Here is a 22,918-nt window from a genome sequence, read left to right as displayed (position 1 = left end):
TGTTCTCACACCTTGGCAGGGAAATTTACCCACAGCAAGCAATGCATGGAATAAAGCAGGAGAAAGTCCTAATGGCTTTAAGTCTTGGGAGATACATATTATTTCTAGTTTAATCTTTTTGTTGGAAATGAGTCATGAAATCTAGTCTACATTTACACAGAGCGGATTTACTCTGCATCTCTTAAACAAGGAGTATCAATGGCTTGCCTCCGGAAACTCTATGTATGAACAGTGCTCAAGCCGTTCGTTCATAGGGTCGCTATGAGTCGTCTACGACTTGACGGCACCAAACAACAACAACCAACAACCACTGAGTCAGAACCTACCCATAGTGGAACCTCCAGGGGGTTTTCAGAGTCAATAATCACAAAAAAAATTTGTAAAAATCCTAGAGATGATAACATACATAAACACAGCAATCATTTTTTACACACACGTTTTTACCTAATTAAGCAAATTTGGTCAACATAACAAATATTCACTGAATTTTATTTATCAAAATTTATTCTAAAATGTTTACTTTCATTTTAATTTTTTTTAAAAAATAGCTCTAAAAAAAGCAGGCAAAATAAAATCAAAGAATAACTGATGCCTTTGAGTTATAGTAATGGCAAAACATACTGAATATACCACGGACTGTGAGAAGGAAAAAGAACTGTCTAGGAAAAAGTCCATCTGGCCCCTGGACGTAAAGAGAGTGAGATTTTGGAGATGTTAATCAGGAGGAACCAGCCAGCACCTGGAGGAAGACACGATGCTTACTAAAGGAGAGGGTGATTGAAAATAGGAAGATCTTCCAGGTGATGGGCTGGCACAAAGGCCGCAACAAGAGGGTCAAACACAGCAATGACTGTGAGAAGGGTGCGAGACTGGGCAGTGTCCAAGGCCATTTAACACAAGCTGGAGAACCAATGTTGAAACCTAGGCTGTCTGCTTCCAGAAAAGAAACGTTTCCCATCATTATTCCTTATCTTTATGAAATCATAAGGATTTTTTTTATTATTATTAAGATTTTAACAAAAGTTTATAGAGAACTTGGATTTCCATTCACTCATTATTGTGCATTTTTCTTTCAGTGTTATACAGTCTTCCCCCGCCCAAGTACGCTATATAGCTCTTACTCTGGACTCATATCATGCCATAATACCTAATCATGAATTGCTTTTATACAGTTCTCACTCTTGTCTGTTTCAATGTAATGTACATTATTTATTCCCTCTTTTCTTAGTTTCCCACCAGCCCCCATGTCAGTCCTGTTTTATAATAGTGGCACTATGCAGTATTTGTCCTTTTGTGACTGAGCTATTTCACTCAGCCTAATGTCCTCCATGGCCACCCATTTTGTATAAGCAGTATGGCTCTTTCTCAAAAAGTTAGAAAAGAAATACCATTTGACCCAGCAATTCCACTACTGAGAATATGCCATAAAGAAAACAGAACTTCCACCTAAGCAAATCTATGCCACCCATGTTTATTGCTGCTTTGTTCACTGTAGGAAAGCAAGTGCCTATCAACAAATGAATGGATAGAGAAGCTGTGGTATATTCACACAATTAAATATTATGCAGCACTGAAAAACAATGGAATCCTAAGGAGTTTTAAAGACTGGACAGCTTGGGAAACTGAAATAGATGTTATTAATCATAGAAATTGTATTACTTACGAAAGAGGGTTTTATCTACTTCTTCCTTTCAATACTGTCATCCAGTTTTTATTCTTTAAATTAAAAATTTCTGGTGAAAATATAAAATTAACAAAAAGACCTATTTATACTCAAAAATTGCTTATATGAGTTAACTAGAATGAATCAAACTGTGAAAGAAAGTTTAATATTAAGGGAAAGCAGTTAATGTTTAGTTCTGATGCTAATCTGAGTTGACCTACTTCACCTTTCTTTAAATAAGATTTTGTGGGATTCTTTTCCCTTGATAAGGAATGAAGCTAATTAAAATTAAAATTCATTACCTATTTTGGCCATATAAAAAGGTATTACAGAGTTGCCTTAAGGGAGCATTTAAAAGCCAGGATAGTTCTGAGTTGCTTTTTGATGGGTATTAACATTTTGACTGGGGATTTACATTTCTATGAAACTATATTTATCTCCTTTATTCTTCTGGAATTGAAATCACAATAAGTTCACCATCTTTTCCTCACTGATGTTCTAATCATCACCACAGAATGTTTAAATGGCTAATTTCTGAATTAGTGCTAATACTATAATAAATTGACTTAAGATTTCCTCACATGCTTTGGATGATAGCATTTTACTACTTAAAATTATATATTATTTTAACACATTCTGCATTTTAAATATTTTAATCTATTATAATTAGATTAATTTCTTAATGATAAAGTTTCAACTTGTTATAAAAAGAATTTTTCATTTAAAAATCTTTACTAGAAGTTATGATTCAGAGAATCAGTTTGTGCTTTTTAAAGCAAATCACAATGAACTTACAGGATATTTTTGAAAAATAAGTAAATCTGATTTTGTTATTTATTGATGATGAGGGTGACAGATGCCCTTTATTTTAACATTTCTTTTAAAATTATCCTGTTTATAAAACAAGGAATGTCAATTTGAAGAAAATATAGAAGAGCTGAAATCCAAATAAGCAGTAATCCTACCCTGCAGATATAAATGAGGAAAGGAGTTGGGCACTCAGCTGTTCTTTTCTAAGTGGCTGGACTAGAAACATAAGCTGAGCACAGTCCACAAAGCCTACAGTCTCTGTTGCTTCTTACATCTGTTATAGAACAGTTCAGCAGGGCTAACAGATTGACAAAATGCTGAAAATAAGTTTGTCAGACCTGCTGATCTACTGTTTAATATGTGTTTGTTGTTGGTCAGTGCTTGATTATTGTGTGGGAATACTTTGAGAAAATTCTCCCTATAATAACAAAAATCTATTATGCATTTATTTCATTCATTAATGACCGAATCAAAATGAAAGGATGGACATACACATACATATTAAATTACACAGGTTCCTATAAATGTTAAAGTCTGTCCAAAGTATGCACAAGCTTTTAGACATTTTGTGTGGGAAACATATGGACAGGTGATATTTCTCTGCTGACCAACCTAAAAACCTTCTTTTCAGGGACACTGACCATGAGTCTATGAGAAATACCTCTTCCACAGCCACAAATTATTGCATTTTCATCAGACTCAAAATGAAAGGAGAGCAATGACTCATTCTTTTCACACCAGAAGTGTTAAAGGGGTAGTAATACTAGGGAATTCTTCCTCTCAACATTTCCCTTTCTTTTCTCACAGTATCTACTTTTCTGTGTAGTTGACATGAAAGGCTGGGTCTGCCAGAGACCTTTTTGATAGAGCAAAGCTCAGTTCTAGCTTTTGTGCTAGCCAGAACTCCCATACTTGGAATTTTGGTCTTTCAAAAAGTCTTTCCTTTTTATCTAAGATTATTTGAATTTTACAAGATAAATAGATTAATGATTGTGAATATGTATCACAAATTCTTACCATGGAAATACAAATTTGTTAATATTAAGCAGAATGCTGATTGTCAGAATGACCACAGATACATTTTTAATTTATGTACTGCCTACTGTTATCAAATGCTAAATAAAAAGGCATCCTGGTGGCACAGTGGGTTAAGTAATGGGCTGTAAATAAAAAGGTATGTGGTTTGAATGAACTAGGGCTCCGCAGAAGGGAGAGGAGGCAGTCTGATCCTGATAAAATACACAGCCTGGGAAAGGGGAAGTTCTACTTTGTCCTACAGGATTGCTAGAATTAGGATCCACTTGACAGTACTGGAGGGTTTTTTAGAATTCATACATACATATTTTATAGCTCTTTCTATAAATATATTGTATATATGATTAATGATAAAGTTAGTGCAGAGTACTTTATTAAGAAAAGAATGCACACGGACACCACATTGGAACAGATGAAGGAAAGAACAAACAGTTTAAAAGGTATATACAGTTAGGCATTTTTGTATGACAACAGTCAGAATAAGAGGTTCATAGTAAAGTGAACTAGGGAGGGGTGAAGTGAGGAAAATGCAAAACCATGAACAAATGAAAATCCAACTTTTCTATAAACATTTGCTAAAATCATAATACAAAAAAAAAAGGAATGCAATTAAGTCAAATACTATTTCATTGAAGACCTACTTAGCCCTTCTCTGTCTAGTTTCTCTAGGAAAATACAAGTATTTTGAGAACGAAACCCACTCACTGTTATCCAGTCGATCTGACTGGTTACTACCTTCCACTAGGGAGTTCTGGTAACTGAGTGGTAAGGCATTACACAACCAACCAGCTGCTCTGCAGGAGAGAGACGGGTCATTTCCTTCCATGTGATTTACGACCTCTCAAACCCTGGTAGAGGGTCAGCTATGAATAGATTCTGACTTGACAGTGGAGCACACGTCTAGTGAGTTCCATAGGCACCAAGTCTTTACAGGAGGAGACTGCTTCACCCTCCTCCCATGGAGCAGCTGGTGGATTTGAGTCATGGAACTTTTGTTAACAGTGCAACATGTAACAGGAAGCTAAGTAACACACTTTTAGGATGATATTAAAATTTAGGCAGTAGAAATATTATCAATATTATTGTTTTAGTATCTTTAGGACAGCATTTTTTATATTATTAGAAGGTGTGATCTCTGTCTTCTTATGAATTTAACTGATATATACAATTAAAAAAAAGTTTCCTAAGATAATTGCATAGGTTTGGGGTAGGTAAAAATATATGGAAGAGAAGCAGAGCATTAAAGGGTGTGAGAAAGGAAGAAAAAAAAATCATACCCAAGGATGAAGAGAAACTTGTGGAAGAAAAATTAGTAAACTTCATTTGGTTTAGCATAATTATTCCTTTTCTAAGGCTTTAAAATAGCACATGACCTTTTTCCTAAGGCACTTAAGACTTAGAGGCACATGAGTGATTTTCATGGCCTTGTAAGTTTCTAGGAGATTTTAATTCTCTAAGACACAACAAAATCCCAACAGATACTCATTTTTATATGACATTGGGAGTATGGCATGTGGGGTATTTCATGGAAGAAAGAATTAAACCCTCCAGCAACCTCTCCTGAAATTGTGTGGTTGATGGAACAGAAAAACAAGAATAAGTACAGGGATAAAAATGTAAAAATATCACTCCTAAGCTCTATTTAAGGTAGATAAAATCTAATCAGACAAAAGCGTCGGGAAACATATATATCATGGTTTAATAAAGGTTGCCTCTGAGAGACATGATTGTGAAAGCTTTTATAAAATCCAGCTTAGTAGTGGTCAAGGACATAGATACAAAAAACAACTCTGATCTGGGTTTCAGTCTTAAGCTTTGTTAACGAGAAAACCCTGGCTAACCAATGAGGATCTAAGCGATATTCTACAATTCCCAAGGCATGATTCTCGCTGCATTCAGAGAGCAGCACTTATATCACTATGAGTGCAAAATGTTAACAATAATATATCTACCATATAGAAACTTTATGAAGACTACACAAAAAAATGAGTAAAAAGTCTGTGATTGGATGATGTTGTTGTGAAGTGAAAGTACCTATGTATTAGGTTTTCTGAGATGATTAAATGAAATATTCAATAAGATATTCGATACATTCTAAATTCAGTTCGATTTTTGTTATGTGCATCCAGTTGCCTGTGGCTCACTGTAATACTGTGTACAATGACTCACTGTGATACTATGTACAATAACTCTCAATCTTGCCCTATCCTGAGGCAGTCTCACTGTCTGCAACACACCATCCTCATTATCCCAGTTGCTGTGTCAATCTAACTCATTCATGGCCTTCCTTTCCTGAGCTGACCTTTCACTCTTTCAAGCATGATGTCTTTCTCTATGGACTGGTCCCTCCTGGAAACATGCCCGAAGTATATGAGATGGAGCTTCAAAATCCTTGCCTACAAGAAGCAACATGGTTTAAAACTCTCCAGGAAAGTGCTGTTTGTTCTTTGGCAGTACACTGTATGTTCAATATTCTTCTCCAGAATCAGAACTCAAAAGTATTAATTATTCATTGTTCTGGAGAGGTCCCTGAGAACAGACTTTCCCAGTGCAATTTATCTAGTGTTTACATTTTCTCACTATCTTGTACAACTTTAAAAAAAAAATTCTCACACTATTTTTGTAATATGAATTGACATCAACAAAAACCAATAAAATACTGACTATAGAAAAGTGTGGAGTTTGTCATTCAAAATGACTTTTCTAGCCAATGAATTAACTTTGCCAAGTGGGTGGGCAAGAATATGTGAATAGGGTGTGGTCCTATCCACAAGGGGATTGGTTACCTCACCAATCCACACAGAATTGGCTAGTCTCACCAATTCACAAGGAAAGATGGCTAGTCCCACCATTAAATTGAGTGGATCAAGAAGTAGAAGGGCCTTTCTACGAAGATGGCGCCGAAAGCCAAGAAGGAAGCCCCTGCCCCTCCCAAAACTGAAGCCAAAGCAAAGGCATTAAAGGCCAAGAAGGCAGTCCTGAAGGGCGTCCACAGCCAAAAAAAAAGATCTGCATGTCACCCACCTTCCGGCGGCCTAAGAAGTTGAGACTCCAAAGGCAGCCCAAATACCCCTGGAAGAGCACCCCCAGGAGAAACAAGCTTGACCACTAGGCCATCATCAAATTTCCCCTGACTACTGAGTCAGCTATGAAGAAGATAGAAGATAACAACACACTTGTGTTCATTGTGGATGTCAAGGCCAACAAGCACCAAATTTAAAAAGCTGTAAAGAAGCTCTATGACATTGATGTGGCTAAGGTCAACACGTTGATTAGGCCTGATGGAGAGAAGAAGGCCTATGTTCGACTTGCTCCTGATTATGATGCTTTGGATGCTGCCAACAAAATTGGGGTCATCTAAACTGAGTCCAGCGGGCTAATTCTAAATAGAAATTTTTCTAAAAAAAAAAAAAAAAAAGAAGCAGAAGGAAGATCTTACACCATTGGGGAACCAATGAATGCAACTCATTCTTCATTATGGCAGACACACTAGGGTGGCTTTCTGAAGCAGCTGCAATGGCAGCCAGAGTCGTGACATAAGACGGGGTCTTGGAATTGCTGCATCATTGGACCAGAGCTAAGAGCTTTTTGATCAAGTTTGTTGTTGCTGGGGAAGGAAGAGCCAATATGGGCAGGACTAAGAACTTGTAAAACTGGCCTAAACACGATTGTGAGCACATTTCGGAAGCTGTACTGACTGACTTTATTCTGCTACAAATTGGAATATAAACTTTTGATGTCCCCAAAATGTTTCTGTGTGGTCTCTGAGCGACAAAATTGGATTTTGTACCCAGTAAAGTAGGAAGATTGGTGTCGAGAGGAGTTGAAAGATGTATAGGAGTATGACGGACATGTCTGACCTCACAGGAATTGGTTTTGTGTGGTTCATACTATTGGCAGGGACAGTTCCCCTTTGTGAAGTTGGTAAAGGCCAGAGATGGCTGTCCCCAGATTCTCACTGAGATGGGATGACATAGTGAATGCAGCATTGGGATCAAGTATATCAGAAATGGTGAAGACAGCACTGGATAAGAGAAGATTCAGGTCTGATTTTCATAAGGTCGCTATGAGTCATACTTGATTCAACGGTACCTAACAACACATGGCCCTTACTCTTTTTACAAAGAGCTTTAGTCTACAAGGAATTGCACTATTAATACAAAATCAGCATTTTCCTGGTGATTTGAAATTACCAGTGGCTCTACAAAAAACCTCAAACCAAACCAAAACAAACCCAAAACCAACCAACCAAACAACCAACCAACCAATAGGCAATCTCCTCTCACACTATTTACAGACTCATAAGCTCACTGGCAGGTCAGCAAGGGCTTTTTGAGTTTGAGTTTGACAATAAGTAGTGAAGCACTGGGGGTTGGAAAAGATAACTTTGTCCACATAGTTACAGATAACCTTTCTTAGATTTTGCCAATATTTAATAAAAAAGTACAAGTAAAGGTAAGACTGACTGGATCTATTAGCATTATCTACGGAGTTTACTAAGTCCTTGGGCAGTAAAAATGGTTAATGTACTGAGTTGACAACTTGGGATTTGAGGCTTGAGTCCATTCAGAGATGTCTCAAAAAATTTTCAAAAAGGTCTAGTAATCTACATATGAAAAATCAGCTATTGGAAACAATATGGGACATAATTCTACTTACAGGACTTTCATTATTTTGAAACAGCTCAAACAGCAGCAGGTTTGGTATGAGGTTTATTTGAAAGATAGAGTACAATAAAATGTACATCTTTCAAATGGAATGTGAAATGGCATCTCCTTCCAATGAGAGGCCAAGGCTAATTCTTCTTCCTCAAACCACGCTAACTTTAGTGGCTTCCTTCACGAAGACAACATATCAGAAGTGACATTCTGGCACTTGCAAGGCTAGGCTACAAAATGCCCTGCAACTTCTGCTCCCAGACTTTTAGAAGCTTCACTCTGAGGAAAGTAGCTGTCATGAAAGAACTCTGACTACCTGAGACCAACCACACTGTGATGTCACCAAGGTAACTACATTGTGGTGGTGGTGGTGGTGTGTGCTGTCGAGTCAGAACTGATCCACAGCTGACCCTCTAGTGGGTCTTCAGAGGCTGTTAGTCACGTGAAACTTGTCCATCCTTCTCCCAAAGAGCAGCAGGTAGATTCAAACTGCATGACTTTGGGACTGGAACACTATTGCTTTCGAGTAGGCTGCCAGAGCTTTCAAGATTACCACATAAATGAACCACGGAGCCAGAGAGAAAGATGGAGAAATCTGATCAAACAGGTTTTTGTCATCTTAGCTAAGATAGCAGAAGCACAAAAATCATTTTGGGTCTATTCCAGTTCAAGCAGGTATGACATGGAGAAGAATGAAAAAGTCCAGCTGAGCAATGAAAATGGAATTTAAAGCCCCAGAGCCATCCTCAGCTAATGTCCCAGTCACCTTCATTATTTATTTCAACCAGGATGAGGTCCAATTGCAGAGAAGAAACATGTAATTCTCACTGTACTTTGCTTAAATTCCTGACCGAAATCGTGTTGTTTAATGCCTTTTAAGTTTGAGAAGGCTTGTGATGCAGCAATCACTAACTAGAACAGACCTACTGGTTTTCAACCAAATAGATGCCAGATACATTTATGCTGATTTATTGATTTTCTTCCTTTCCAATCATAAAACTTCGTGGAGAGAGACATCATGCTTGGGAAGTGGGAGGGGTGGCAAAGTGGGTTGACACAGGGACTGCAGCAATGGGCTTGAGTGTGTCAAAGATTGTGAGGGTAACATAGCATAGTACAGTGTTCAGATAGGTTGTTCATAGGGTCACTATGAGTCGTACTTGACTTGATGGCAACTAACAACAACAACAGCCACAAGTCAATCATGTACAAAAATTGGACTACATATAAAATCACAAAATCTTCCATCATCAATGTCTAAAGCAGAAGCAGTAAACTCATATGAAAAGATTGTAATTTTTCCCCTCCTAAATGTCATATCCTGGATATATTCTTACCAAAGCAAACTCATGAGATATCCTTCCATCTGGAGGCAGTTTTGCACCAAATCCTAGAGCTGGGAACATTTTGTCACTGTCATAATCTTGAACAATTTCTCCCACGGCTTTCAGAGCCATACCATAAGCATTCAGTTGGTAAGGATTCATGTAATGGAGAGAAGTGGGCTGAGCAGGATTACCTGAAGACACAGAAAATAGTTGAAACACAGCTGATAAGGCTAAGAAGATTTCCCCCCCCTTTTTTTCTCCGCTTGTTGTACATTTCTGAATGAAATATCTAGAATTATATTTTTATTGTACTCAAAGTTCATTAAACACTTTCTTTTGGAGGAGATAGTGCATCTAGATATCATTATATTATATTAAACATGTGCAAAGCTTTCCAAAGATAAGCTAAATCAAATGCAGACCTTCTCAGAAATAATTCTTCATTGTCAGTGTTATAGGCTCTCTGTGGTTTTAATTCTAGGAAAAGCATAAAAGTACTTTGTGTAAATCTTATTTTATTATCTTTACTTCAAAAAAATTATGTGCCTCAAAGTTTAAATATGTATACCTATAGTCGGAGGACCTGACTTGACTGAACAGTCTTCTATAATTACAAGGCCTTCTTAAGTATTTAAAAACAAATGGAATATTTTAGATATATCCTAATTTCTCACTTCAAAAAATGGTCATTATGAAGATTTTAAAATTTAAGCCGACTTAAAAAAATAGATCTGATATTTTTCCAGTTTCTAATTAGGCAATCAGGAACCAGGATATCCAAAGTTGAATTCTTAATTTGTAGGATAAAAAGAAACCAAAATTATTGTAGAGAATCTACTACTATTTCTACTAAAGAGCTCTTGAGACACAGTGCTATGGTTTAGGTTGCTAAAAAAAAAGTGATTGGAATCCATCAGCTGTTCTACAGATAAAAAGATGGGCAATCTCCACCCATAAAAATTTGCAGCCTTGTAAATGCATAGGAGAGTCACTGTGTTAGAATCACCTAGATGGCAGCAGGTCTTATCTAGTATTTACTGAGAGGAAAAAATAAGACTATCTGTGTAAAAGTGGCTTAAAATAATAAAGTATCAGATGAAAGGTTTAGCTATTACTATTATTGTCAGCATTGACTGAATTTTCAGTGTAGGTCGTTGTACATGACTGGAGATTAAATTTGAGAAAGTAATGTATGTGCTATCATTCAAACACATCGAGATTCACATTGTTAGAATTAGTTTTGCTCTAATTACCACTACAAAGGCAGACTGAACAACTCTTTGGTTTCTTAAGCAAAAACGGAAAGTTAAATGTAATTTGTAATAGCACATGTTGTGGTGGTTGTTATGTGCGGTCGAATCGCTTGAGACTCATAGTGACCCTATGTACAGCAGGCATAAACTCCACTCTGTCCTATGCCAATCACATTGTCTCTGACACTCCCATCCCTATTACCCCAGTCACTGAATCAATTCACCTCATAGAGGGCCTTCCCCTCCTGCGCTGTCCCTCCACCCTCCGAAGCATGATGTCCTTCTCCAAGGACTGGTCTCTCCTTACAACATGTCCAAAGTATGTTTGATAGAGCCTCAGAATCCTTGCCTCCAAGGAGTCACCAGGTTTAACCCTTTCCAGGATGAATCTGTTTGTTTTCCTAGCAGTCCATGATACCCTCAATACTCTTCTCCAGCAACACAGCTCAAAGGCATCAATTCTCCTTCTGTCCTCCTTGGTCATTGTCCAACTCTCTGATGCATAACAAGTGATTGCAAAGACCATGGCCTGAATCAGATGCACCTTAGTCTCCAGAGAGACACCATTGCTCTTGAGCATTCTGGAGAGGTCCCTAACAGCAGACTTTCCCATGGCAATGCACCTTTTAATTTTCTGGCTTCTGGTGCCAAGAGTGTTGACTGTGGAGCCAAGCAAACGAAAGCTGTGAGCAATCGCAATTTCTTCACCATCCATCCTGATGCTGCCAATTGGTTCAGTGGTGAGAATATTTGTCTTCTTGACATTGAGCCTCAATCCATATTGGAGACTGCAGTCCTTGACCCTTTACAGCAAGCGCTTCAGGTCCTCCTCAGTTTCTGCAAGCAGGGTTGTGTCATCGGCCTAACGCAGATTGTTGATAGATCTTCCCACCAATCCTGATGCCACGTTTCTCCTCATAGAGCCCAGCCTCCCAGATAATCTGTTCTGCATATAGGTTGAAAAGGTATGGAGATAGGACACATCCCTGGCATACGCCCTTCCCAATTTTGAACCATGCAGTGTTCCCTTGCTATGTTATAATGACAGCCTCTTGGTCCAAGTATAGGTTTCGCATTAGAATGATCAAGTGTTCTGGGATTCCCATTCTTCTCAGAGTCAGCCAGTTTGTTATGATCCACACAGTCAAATGCCTTTGCATAGTCAATGAAACACAGATAGAAATTCCTCTGGTATTCCCTGCTTTCAGCTAAGATCCATCTAACCCAGGTCCAGCCCAGGGCCTCCCTGGGAGAAGGCGTCACCCGGATGGTGAACCCCTCTGGGGCACTGCTTGAATTGCTCTTGGATATACCTTCTAGCCCTCAAGGCATCAGAGACCCTGCCATTTCCCCTCACAATAAAGTGGTGACAGCACTGGATGCATGGACAGATGGAAAAAAAAAAAAAGATCCATCTAACATCAACTACAATATCCTAGTACTAAAATCCCTTCTAAACCCAGCCTGGACTTCTGGCAGTTCTCCGCTGATGTGTTATTCAAGTCGTTTTTGGATAATCTGCAGTAGAATCTTGCTTGCATGTGAAATCAATGAGACTGTTCTTTAGTTTCTACACTTTGTTGGGTCATCCTTCTTTGGAATGGCAACAAATATAGATCTCTTCCAGTCATTTGGCCAAGTCGTTGTTCTCCAGTTTTCTTGGCACAACTTGGTAAGCACATCCAGGGCAGCATCTGTTAGCTGAAATATGTCAATTGGTATACCATATATACCTGGGGCCTTTTTTTGCCATATCCTTCAAAGCAGCCTGAACCTTCTTTCATCACCAAAGGCTCTTGATCATATGTTGTTTCATGAAATTCTTCTGTGTCTGCCAATTCCTTTCGCTACAGTGACTCAGTATATTCTTTCCACCTTCTTTTAATACTTCCTGGATCATTTCATATTCTGCTGAAAGCATCCTTGATTATAGCAACTCGAGGTTTGAATGTGTTCTTCAGTTCCTTGAGCTTAAGAAATGCTGAGCGAGTTCAGCCCTTTCGATTTTCTGACTCCAACTCCTTGCACATTTCATTATAATAATTTACTTTGTCATCCCATGCTGCCTTTTGAAAGAAGAAAAGCCTTAACACATAGTCCTTTTTCTGATCACTAAAGAAAAAAAAACCCAAGTATTTATGACTCAGTGTAAACAAAAATAAAGAAGAGGCCTCTCTTCGGTTTATAATACATGTAACTTGAGGTTGTTAATAATTTCAGCTTGTTTGGCTCCATAATCAACCTTCTTGGCACCAGCAACCAGGAAATAAAAAGACAAACTGCACTGGGAAAATCCAAAGTCAGGGACATCTCCAGAGAACTGAGAAGCAACAATGTTAGTCTAGAGACTAAGATACACCTGATTCAGGCCATGGTCTTTGCAATTACTTGCTGTGCATCATGGGGCTGGACAATGACTAAGGATACAGAAGAATAATCAACGCTTTTGCATTGGCATGCTGGAAAAGAGTGTTTAATATACTATGAATGGCCAAACGAACAAACAGGTTTTTCTTTGAGATGTTGAAATGAAGTTTCTCCTTAGTGGCAAGGATTTTGAAGCTCTGTCTCATAAACTTTGGGAATGTGGCCAGAAGGGACCAGTCCTTAGAGATAGACATCATGCTTGGAAGGCTGGAAGGGCAACACAGAAGAGGAAGACCCCAGATGAGATGGACTGACACCGTAAGTGGGGAAATGGAGTTAAGTGTGTCTGAGTCAGTGAGGCTGGATCAGGATAAGAAAGGCTTCAGAGCTAGTGTACTGAGGGTTGCTCTGAGTCACAGGTGACTTGATGCCACATAACAACAACATACACAGAACATTTTTTTTGGTCTTTAAGGTAATTAATCGCTCAAATGCATTTATATTTTCAAAAAGTTAGCAACATTCCATCTTATTCGTCATGGCAAGTTTTGTTGTGTTTTTTTTTTTTTACTTTTTTAATGAGTCTTTTTCTACTGTAGGGACTTTGTTACTTCATCAAAAGCCCACTAGAGGCACATCAGATAAGCTATCGAATTACCGGACTAAATGGCTACCTTGCACAGTTTTCAAATACAAGGCTTTTACCCAATGATGCTTATATGGCAATTAATGTCACTTTAGTAATAAAACTAATATTAAAATGAAAATAAGCCAAAAGAAAAGCATTTACATCTAGTTGTGTTTGACATTTTTAGTCTATCATTCATAGCACGTTCAGATCCAATCCATCTAAAGGTGTTATCTATCTCTTTCTAGTATCTTCATCTACACAAGTCTCCTCACTCTATTAATGCTGACATCTTCTTTTTCATCTACATCTTTCAAGTGTTCCCTTGTTCTTAATCTTCTTTTCCTATTATTTCATGTACTAGAGACCCTTCGTTGTTGGTCCCAGCCACCTTTGTTTCTTTTCTTACTTTTATGTAATTCAAAATTAAAAATTTTGCCTATTATATGTCAGTTTTTTCAGTTCTAGAACCAGGTCTATACTTTCTTTGTTTTATTTTTACAATAACACCTAAAGTGAATGAACTAACAGTAAACTTAAAAGAATTAAACACAATTATGTCTCTATGGGTAGCAGGCAACTTGATGGCACATAACAACCACAACAACCACCACCACAACAACAACATAATAGAATGGAGATTGTCTATGTTTCTTATCCTGGAGAGAGAGAAACCAGGTTGCAACTTGGAGGCAAAGATTTTGAAGTTCTGTCTCATATACTATAAGCATGTGGTCAGGAGGGACCAATCTTTGGAGGAGGACATTATGCTTGAAAGGGTGGAGGGACAGCACAGGAGAGGAAAACCCTGGATGAGAAAGTTTGACACAGTAACTAGAGTAAAGGATGGATGGGTATTTCAGAGATCGTAAGACAGTCTCAGGATATAGTGTTCGGAGCTATTGTGTATAGGGTTGCTTTGAGTCGCAGGTCACTCAGTGGCAGATAACAACAACCATAGAATGGAATCTAGAAAATATTGAATATCTTACTGAATATTTAAATGAGCCCTCACAGAAAGCCCAATTCATGGGTACTTTCACTTCTTCTATGTTTCAATTTATGAAATCAAAGCTTTTATTGTTGTGTTAGATGCTGTTGAATCACTTCTGACTCATAGTAACTCTGGGAATACCTGACCAGTACTGTGCTAAAAAATTAAATAAAACAGTTACTATTGGTAAAACTAGGATATGGATTTACACAATCAGAAACATTACCATTTCCCAACGCATTTGCCATGAAGCAAAGTTGTCTTCTAGAATGTTGTGTTTGTTGGTTTTTGGGGTTTTTTACACACTTCACTGAGAGCATCACAAATAAAAATCCCAATTTAATTAGTCAAACGTTACTTGATAAGTTACCCTGTGCATAATCTTTTGGTAAATATTTATGATATAATAAGCAATAAATTAAAATTTACTCAGACAAAACAAAATTAACATTGGAACAATAGCTGTGTTTCATGATTTATACTGAGGATGCAACTTGGAAAAATTAATCTCAGACTATTATCTGCTATTTGGTTGGCACTATCTTTGAAGAAATCTCACCTAAATTGATTATATAACTTGATTGATTGATAATTAATATACCATGTAATTTACCCTTATAAAATGTGCAATTAAAAATAAATCTATGCACTCTTTACTACAATGAATTTTAGAACACTTTCATTTTATCAAAAAGAAATACCACATACATTAGCTGTCATTCTCTTACCCTAGCCCTATGCAACCACTAAATCTGTCTCTAGAAATTTGCCTACTCTGAATGTTTAGTATAAATAACAAACTAAATCCACTGCTGCTAATGTGATTATGACTCACAGTGATCCTACAGAACAGGGTAGAATGGCCAAGAGGATTCACAAGGCTGTAATCTATACAGAAGGGAGCTCTGGTGGCCTGGTGGTAAGAAGCTGAGATGCAATCCCAAAGATGCAAGATTCAAATCCACCAGCGGTTCTTCGGGAGAAAGTTGGGCCATCTCCTTCCATGCTATTTACTGCCTCTGAAAACCCATTGTAGGGCCAGCTATGTGTTGGTTCCAACTCAATGGTACTCAACAACAACAACAACAACAACATTCTTTACAGACACAGGCTCTTCCATCTTTCTTCTATGGAGCAGCTGATGGGTTTAAAAGGCAGTCTTCTTGATTAGCAGTCAAGTTTAAAAACTGTATCACCAGAATTGTTTATATGAAGAAAACACCACTCCCCCAGAGCAATCTTCCTCATGGAGGGAAATCAGCCTTTAAGCCTGAGGATATGAAATTTTTTGGGAGAAGGCTTTCTACTACTGAGCACCTGGTGGATTCAAACTGCTAACAGTTTAGTGAGCAGCTTGATACATTAAATATTATGCCAACTGAGTTCCATTTTTTCTCTAAAATATTCATATAGTATGTAGTCTAGTTGTTTGACTTAATTTGATAATCTCAAATTTCAACATGATGTGGCATGTATCAATACCTCACTCTTTTGATAAACTGTTTACTAAAGAACATTTGGATTGTTTGAAATTATGAAGATTATGAATATTCTATGCATATTTATGTAAAAGTTTTTTACATGGTATGGATATATGCCTTCACTTTTTTGAAATGAAAAGAGTAGAACTGCAGGGTCTTATGGTAACTGTTAGATTTAACTATCTTGTAACTGCCGAATTGTTGGCCAAAGTGACTTCAAGATTTTACAGTCCTATTTGAGAGCTAAAAAATGAATAAGGAGAACAGAAGAAGGATTAATTCCTTAAAGTTCTGGTATTGAAAAAGAGTACTGACTATCCCAGGGACTACAAAAATAACAACCATACGTCTTGGAGAAAGCTCAGCCAGAGTGCTCTTTAGATGCAAATAAGGACATTTTGTATATTTGTATATTTACACAAGTTGATTTCTGAATGTTAATTCAACCTTGCATTTTTTGCAGAAATCTCTTTCTCCTTAGTGCTATCCATAATTTATTATGATCCACCCAGTTAAATGTCTTTGAGTAGTTAATACAGCACAAAGGAACATCTTTCTGGTTTTCTCTGCTTTTAGCCAAGATCCTCTGATGTCAGCAGAGAAATCCCTCTTTTCATAATCTCTTCTGAATCCAGCCTGAACAATTGTAATTTCTTTGTCAATATACTGCTCTATTCATTTTTCCCCATAATCTGCAGCAAAATTTTACTATGATAATATTCAATAATTATTCATTCTCATAGATGACTGAGCATGTCCAGGGCTTGCATGTGCTTGCTGAAACATCTCAATCAGCCTTCTGTCAATTTCTCAAAATGTATAGCTTGCCAATGGCTTCAGAGCAGCCTGGACTTCTTGTGTCAGTAGCACTGATTGTTCCCTGTATAGTTTTCTGAAATTGTTTACTGTTGACCAATTCTTTTTGTTAAAGTGACTATATATATATATATACCTTCCATTTTCTTTTGAGGCTCTTGTGTATTCTTCTAGCTCCAAGCTATCAATCAATTTCAAAACTATTCCTGCATTTTAGGCTTATGTTAGAGCAGCATCTTTATACCTGGTACGAATTTTTTTGTCTTACTTATATAGTGCAGAAAAAACCCAGAAGAGTGGGTGACTCAAAACCAAAAATTTATTCTCTTACAGTTTAAGAGGGTATTTAAAAAAGAACAAAACAAAAAAAAAACCCTCTAAAATGCATTTCTGTTGAGTTGGAAGTGACTCATAGCTAATCTTCCAGTGAGTTTTCGGATGCTGTAAACTGCAAGGGAGGGGACTGCCCATCTTTCAAATGTAGGCAGCCAGCTCTAAAGGAAGGCTTTATTTCTCTGTTGACACTGAGAAAAGGTCTTATTTCAACATCTATGTGCCTAGAGTTGCCAGGAGATCCTCACTCATCTTGACAACAATCTCATCCTAGGTCTTGGAGATTCTCAGCATAAAGACTCTGGATCACAAAGACGTACTCCATTTCCAGGTCCTCTCTCTTGCTCAAATCTATACTGTTTTATAAAGTCTCTTTTCTGTTTCAAAAGAGATTAACTCAAGGTACAACTTAATCCTGCAGATCTTATTCTGCTTCACTAACAACTGTTTTAATCTTGCCTTCTTAACATCATTCAGGTTAGGACTTAACAATACATAGTGTGTGGAGCACTATATTTTCACCATTACATAATGTTGAAAATTGTAATCTAGTCTGTCTGGCACATATTTCTGGGGAACACCATTCAATTTATAACAATATCCATATTCATAAGAAATTCTAGGCTGGAGGTTTTTTTCTTGTGATGTCTTTATATAGTTTAAATATCAAGGTAGTTTTTCTATCTGTGTTTCATTGACTATGCAAAAGCATTTGACTATGTGGGTCACAACAAATTGTGTATAACTTTGAGAAGAACAGGAATCCCAGAACACCTGACTGTGCTTATGTGAAAGCCATACTTGGACCAGGAGGCAGCTGTCAGACATAGCACAGTTCAAAACCAGGAAAGGTGCATTCCAGGGATGTATCCCAACTCCATACTTTTTCAATCTATATCTGAAATAGATCATCAAGGCGGCTGGGCTCTATGAAGAGGAATGTGGCATCAGGATTAGAGGAAGCCTTATCAACAACCTGTGTTTTGCAGATGATACAAATTTGCTTGCCTAAACTGAGGAGGATCTGAGGCATTTGCTGCTGGTCAAAGACTGCAGCCTTCACTATGAATTGAAGCTCAACATCAAGGAAACAAACATTCTCACCACTGAGCCAACTGGCAACATCATAATAGAGAGAGAAGAGACTGAGATTGTTAAGAGCTTCAGCTTGCTTGGCTCCACAGTCAACATTCTTGGTACGAGTAGCCAGAAAATCAAGAGACGAATTGCACTGGGAAAATCAAGGACCTCTCCAGAGAGGTCATGATGAGTAATGGTGTCAGTCTGGAGACTAAGGTACGCCTGATCCAGGCCATGGTCTTTGCAATTATTTGCAATGCATCAGATAGCTGGACAATGATTACTGTTGATAGAAGAATCAATGCCTTTGAGTTGTGGTGTTGGGGAATAAAAGCCTTGAACATACTATAGACCTTGAAGAAAACAAATAGGTCTTTCTTGGAAAGGGTGAAACATCATGCTTGGCAGAGGGGTGGGATTGTGCAAGAAATAAGACCTTGGATGAGATGGATTGACTCAGTGACTAGGGTAAGGGGGTGGGTGTGTTGGAGACAATGAGGTTGTCTCAGAATAGAGCTGGGTTCAGAGCTGTACACAGGGTGGACATGAGTCACAAGTGACTAGATAGTATACAACAAGAACAACAATATCTAGGTGTTGCTGGTCTCACTAAATGACTTTATAATGTTCCATCTTCATCCGTGTTTGGAATGTTTGAAAAGAGATGGCATTAACTCTTGTACTTGATAGTATTCACCAATGATGACATCTGGCTTGAAATTTACATTGTGAGTAGAAATTTTTATGCTACTTCTATCTCCTGTTACAGGTTCATTTCTTCATTAGTCAGTAGTCTGTGTGAACAGCTTATAGTTTCTTCTATTTTTTTAACCATTATTTAATTTCTTCTAATTTTTAACTACTTGACAAAGTTGTCACCAATTTTAAAATGGCTTCCTGTCCTTTGGCTTGCATTTCTCACGATGATGTACATTTCACAAAATAGTAGATATTTTTTTATGGTAAGCACGTACCTCCTTGTTGTTATGTGCCATCAAGTTGCCTGAGATTCATAGTGACCCTATGCACAATAGCTCTGAACTCTGTCCTATCTGGAGCCAGTATCACTGTCTCTGACACACCTATTTCCATGACCCCAGTCACTATGTCAGTCCTCAGTTTTGACAGGCAAGGTAGTGTCATCTGCATATTGCAGGTATTGATGAGTCTTCCTCCAATTCTGATGCCATATTTCTCCTCATTAAGTCCAGCTTCTCGAATGATCTCTTCCACAAACAGATTGAAAATGTATGGAGGACACATCACTGGTTCCAATCTGGAACCATGTAGTGTACCTTAGAGATCATGAAATGACTTCCTTATGTATAGCTCTTTTTCTAGCTAGAAATAGTAGCTAAGATATACTTCTCACGAAACATATTTTCTGGATTTGAGTAGTTCTTTAAGGTATTTCCCTTACTCAAAAACATTACTTTGTGAAATATAAGTCATTGTGATAAAGCATATGTGAGTGCCATAGGACAAGAAACGATTAAAATAAAAACAAACAAACAAAACCCTTGAAACTCTTGTGGCAACTTCTGATAAAAGTAAAATAGTGATTCTCATCTTCTACAAATGGTTTCTCTGTTTAGAAGAAAGTAACTTCAAAATTAAAAAAAAAAAACAACCCACCACAACCCATTCTTTCCTAAAATGTCTAAAATATAAATTATTATCCACACATAGGTAGTCTCCTTCTGCATGAGTTATAACTGTAGAAACTCACAGGAAGTCAGCTCTGAGCTTTTTCCAACTTGACAGTAATGAGTTTTCAGTGTTGTTGTATGTGTTACACATAACAGTCCATATAAACATTGAAAAAGAAATTATTAACATGGCTTATTTTTAAAATAAAATTATGGAGTGAATGTTCATTAAGAACATATTTCTGAGAATGAATATATGCAAAAGATTAAAAATATGAGCATTAAAAATATACACATTCTACAGCTGTAATTACGTGTTGAGAAGAAGGGATGGCAGAGGAATAGAGAAAGGTAAACATTAACTGTATCCGAAACTTCTATTCCTTCAGAAGCAAAAGTATTTCAGCATTTAACAGCCTAAAGGAAAGTATTACATATTTCTGCTACAATTTACATAGGCCTTTCTTTATGTGACCTATTTTATTTTACAAAGAAAGGGCATCCACTGTGAATTTCATACGAAAAATCGAAAGTATATAAATGTAGTAAGAGCTCTCTCCTTCACAAAGATTTTCACTTAGTTGCTGAATACTATGCAGCACACAGGAGCAATGATTTCATAAATTACTACCTAACATGGGACAGACTGGAGAACATTATGCTACATGAACTAACTCAGTTTCATAAGGACAAATACTGAATAAGACCATTATTGTAGAATGAGTACAAGGATCCAAGGAGGGGAGAGGGGGACCTTAATCATAGATCTTAAAGAAATCACCATAATACTTACCATTTGATGCAGTAAAATCAATAGCTACTGTGAAGTTGATCTGTGTTCTAGAATATAAGTAAACAAGAATCATTACTAATATAACAACTTCATAAAAAGAATTTCTTCTCCATTCGCATTATCATATTTTAATGTTACTACTTTAAAAAAAATGTTTACTACCAGCAAACATATTACAATAAAAACTAAGTACCATCTAGTATCAGTTTCAGACGTTAAGAATTTAGTAAGATATTTTAGTCAAAAAACTGTAATACAAAAGAAAGACATAGGAAGAAAAATAACTTCTATTGTGTGAATGTACCATAATTTCTCAATCTACTCCATTATGGTTAGACATCTGGGCTATTTCCATAATGCTGCTATGAACATTGGTGTATGAGTCTCTGCTTGTGTCTCAGTTCTCATTTTCTAAGGGTATATTCCAAGCAGTGGAATAGCTAGGTCATATGGAATTTCTACATTCATCTTTTTGAGGAGGTGCCAAATTGCCTTCCAGAGTGGTTGTACCATCTTACAATTCCATAAACAACGTATAAGAGCTCCAATCTTGCCACATCTTCTCCCACATTTATTACTTGCTGTCCTGCTGAGAAATTATGGTACATTCACACAATGGAATACTACGCAGCACACAGAAGCAATAATTTCATCAATTACTGCCTAGCACAGGAGGGACTGGAGAGTATTATGCTAAGTGAACTAACTCAGTCTCCTAAGGACAAATACTGCATAAGACCATTATTGTAGAACGAGTACTAGGATCCAGTGAGAGGAAAGGGAGGCTTACTCATAGAGTCACACAATTTGATGCGGGGAGGGAGGGATGGGTAAATGAAAAAGGAAATATCCAGTGTGAAAAACAATGTATACAAATTTAATAAACTTTGTATGTAAACTAGTATAAAATTAAAAAAAAAAACACCTAAAAAGCAAGGAAGAAGAATATAATAGATATAAACATTTTATTCCTCCATTAAAAAATAACCTATCTGGCAACCCAACAATTGAGGAAATGGCCCAGAATGCAGATGTTAAACTGTAAATAATTATTGATCAGTCTTAAAGGCCAGCATTTATTATGAATGTGTCTGTTTTCGAAAGTGTTCTGTAGTCATTATGCATTTTTTATACCCTTAAAAGTATGGCACAGTTAAAATAATTGGTAAGTCATTTCTTCAGCAAATTCTTCCAAATAAGGTTGCTTCTTTTCCCAAGAGGCAACATGTGAGGTACTAGTGTACCTGTCAGTGCCCACAGCACTCATGTGTATGCATGTGTCTGTGAGCGAGGAGTAAAGAGAGACAGGGAGGGTATAAAATGTCTTAGAAATATTTTAATACCAGCATATGGTAATGATATCAAACAATTTTACTGGATTATCTTTTTCTTTTCCATTGATTGAAGCTGAAGATGTGGTCTGAAGAGAAAACAAAATTATGTTTGGGAATACACTGATCTGATGAGTCTGTACGTAATTCTACCTCTTTCTCAACAAAGACAAGAATACAAACAAGTAACAGTGATATGATGACTGGAAGAACCTGAAGTAATTTCAAAAGTACATTTTAAGTTAAAAAGCAAATGGTTAGAAAATACTGTTTCTGGTAGCAAATTAGTTCCTCATTAAATTTTTTTATTGTAATTTGAGTGATTTTGCAGAATAAATTTGTTTTCAATTCAACAGTGTATTGATTTCAATCCTCATTAAAAGCAACATTCCTTCCACTTTCTTCAGTTTCCTCCTTCACCTCTGGACCTCCCATTCATTGTCTAATCAACCTTTTCTTGCCTTCTGAGCTGTGTCCCCAGGCACATGTTTCCCCTTTGATGATGTATCATTTTGGGGACACTATGCTGAGTGAAATATCTCAGTCACAAAAAGACAAACACTTCATGGTGCTACTGTGGTAGAATGGAACTGACATCAGGGTTGGGGTAAGACTGAGAAAAACTGGGTAAATTATGTATACTGCATTGAAACAAATGAGGGAGAGCACAGTTTAAAAGTGATATATGATAGGGTATTA

At 37.1% G+C, this 22,918-nt stretch overlaps 1 protein-coding gene across 1 annotated transcript in view; it reads right to left on the bottom strand.

The window, feature by feature from the left end:
• CPNE8 (copine VIII) overlaps positions 1–22,918 on the bottom strand; it is a 400,491-nt gene that overhangs the window by 53,324 nt on the left and 324,249 nt on the right. The window contains exons 14-15 of the mRNA XM_006888207.1: positions 20,889–20,935; positions 9,504–9,685 (exon numbers count right to left, since the gene is read on the bottom strand). Of these exons, the coding sequence (XP_006888269.1) occupies positions 9,504–9,685; positions 20,889–20,935 (229 nt within the window). The remainder of the gene's footprint in view (positions 1–9,503; positions 9,686–20,888; positions 20,936–22,918) is intronic.

The sequence above is a fragment of the Elephantulus edwardii genome, unplaced genomic scaffold, assembly GCF_000299155.1.
Source record: "Elephantulus edwardii isolate Elephantulus edwardi_28Jun2011 unplaced genomic scaffold, EleEdw1.0 scaffold00065, whole genome shotgun sequence".
Taxonomy (NCBI): Eukaryota; Metazoa; Chordata; class Mammalia; order Macroscelidea; family Macroscelididae; genus Elephantulus; species Elephantulus edwardii.
Note: the sequence above shows the minus strand (reverse complement) of the source record. Positions and strands in the feature narration are given on the sequence as shown.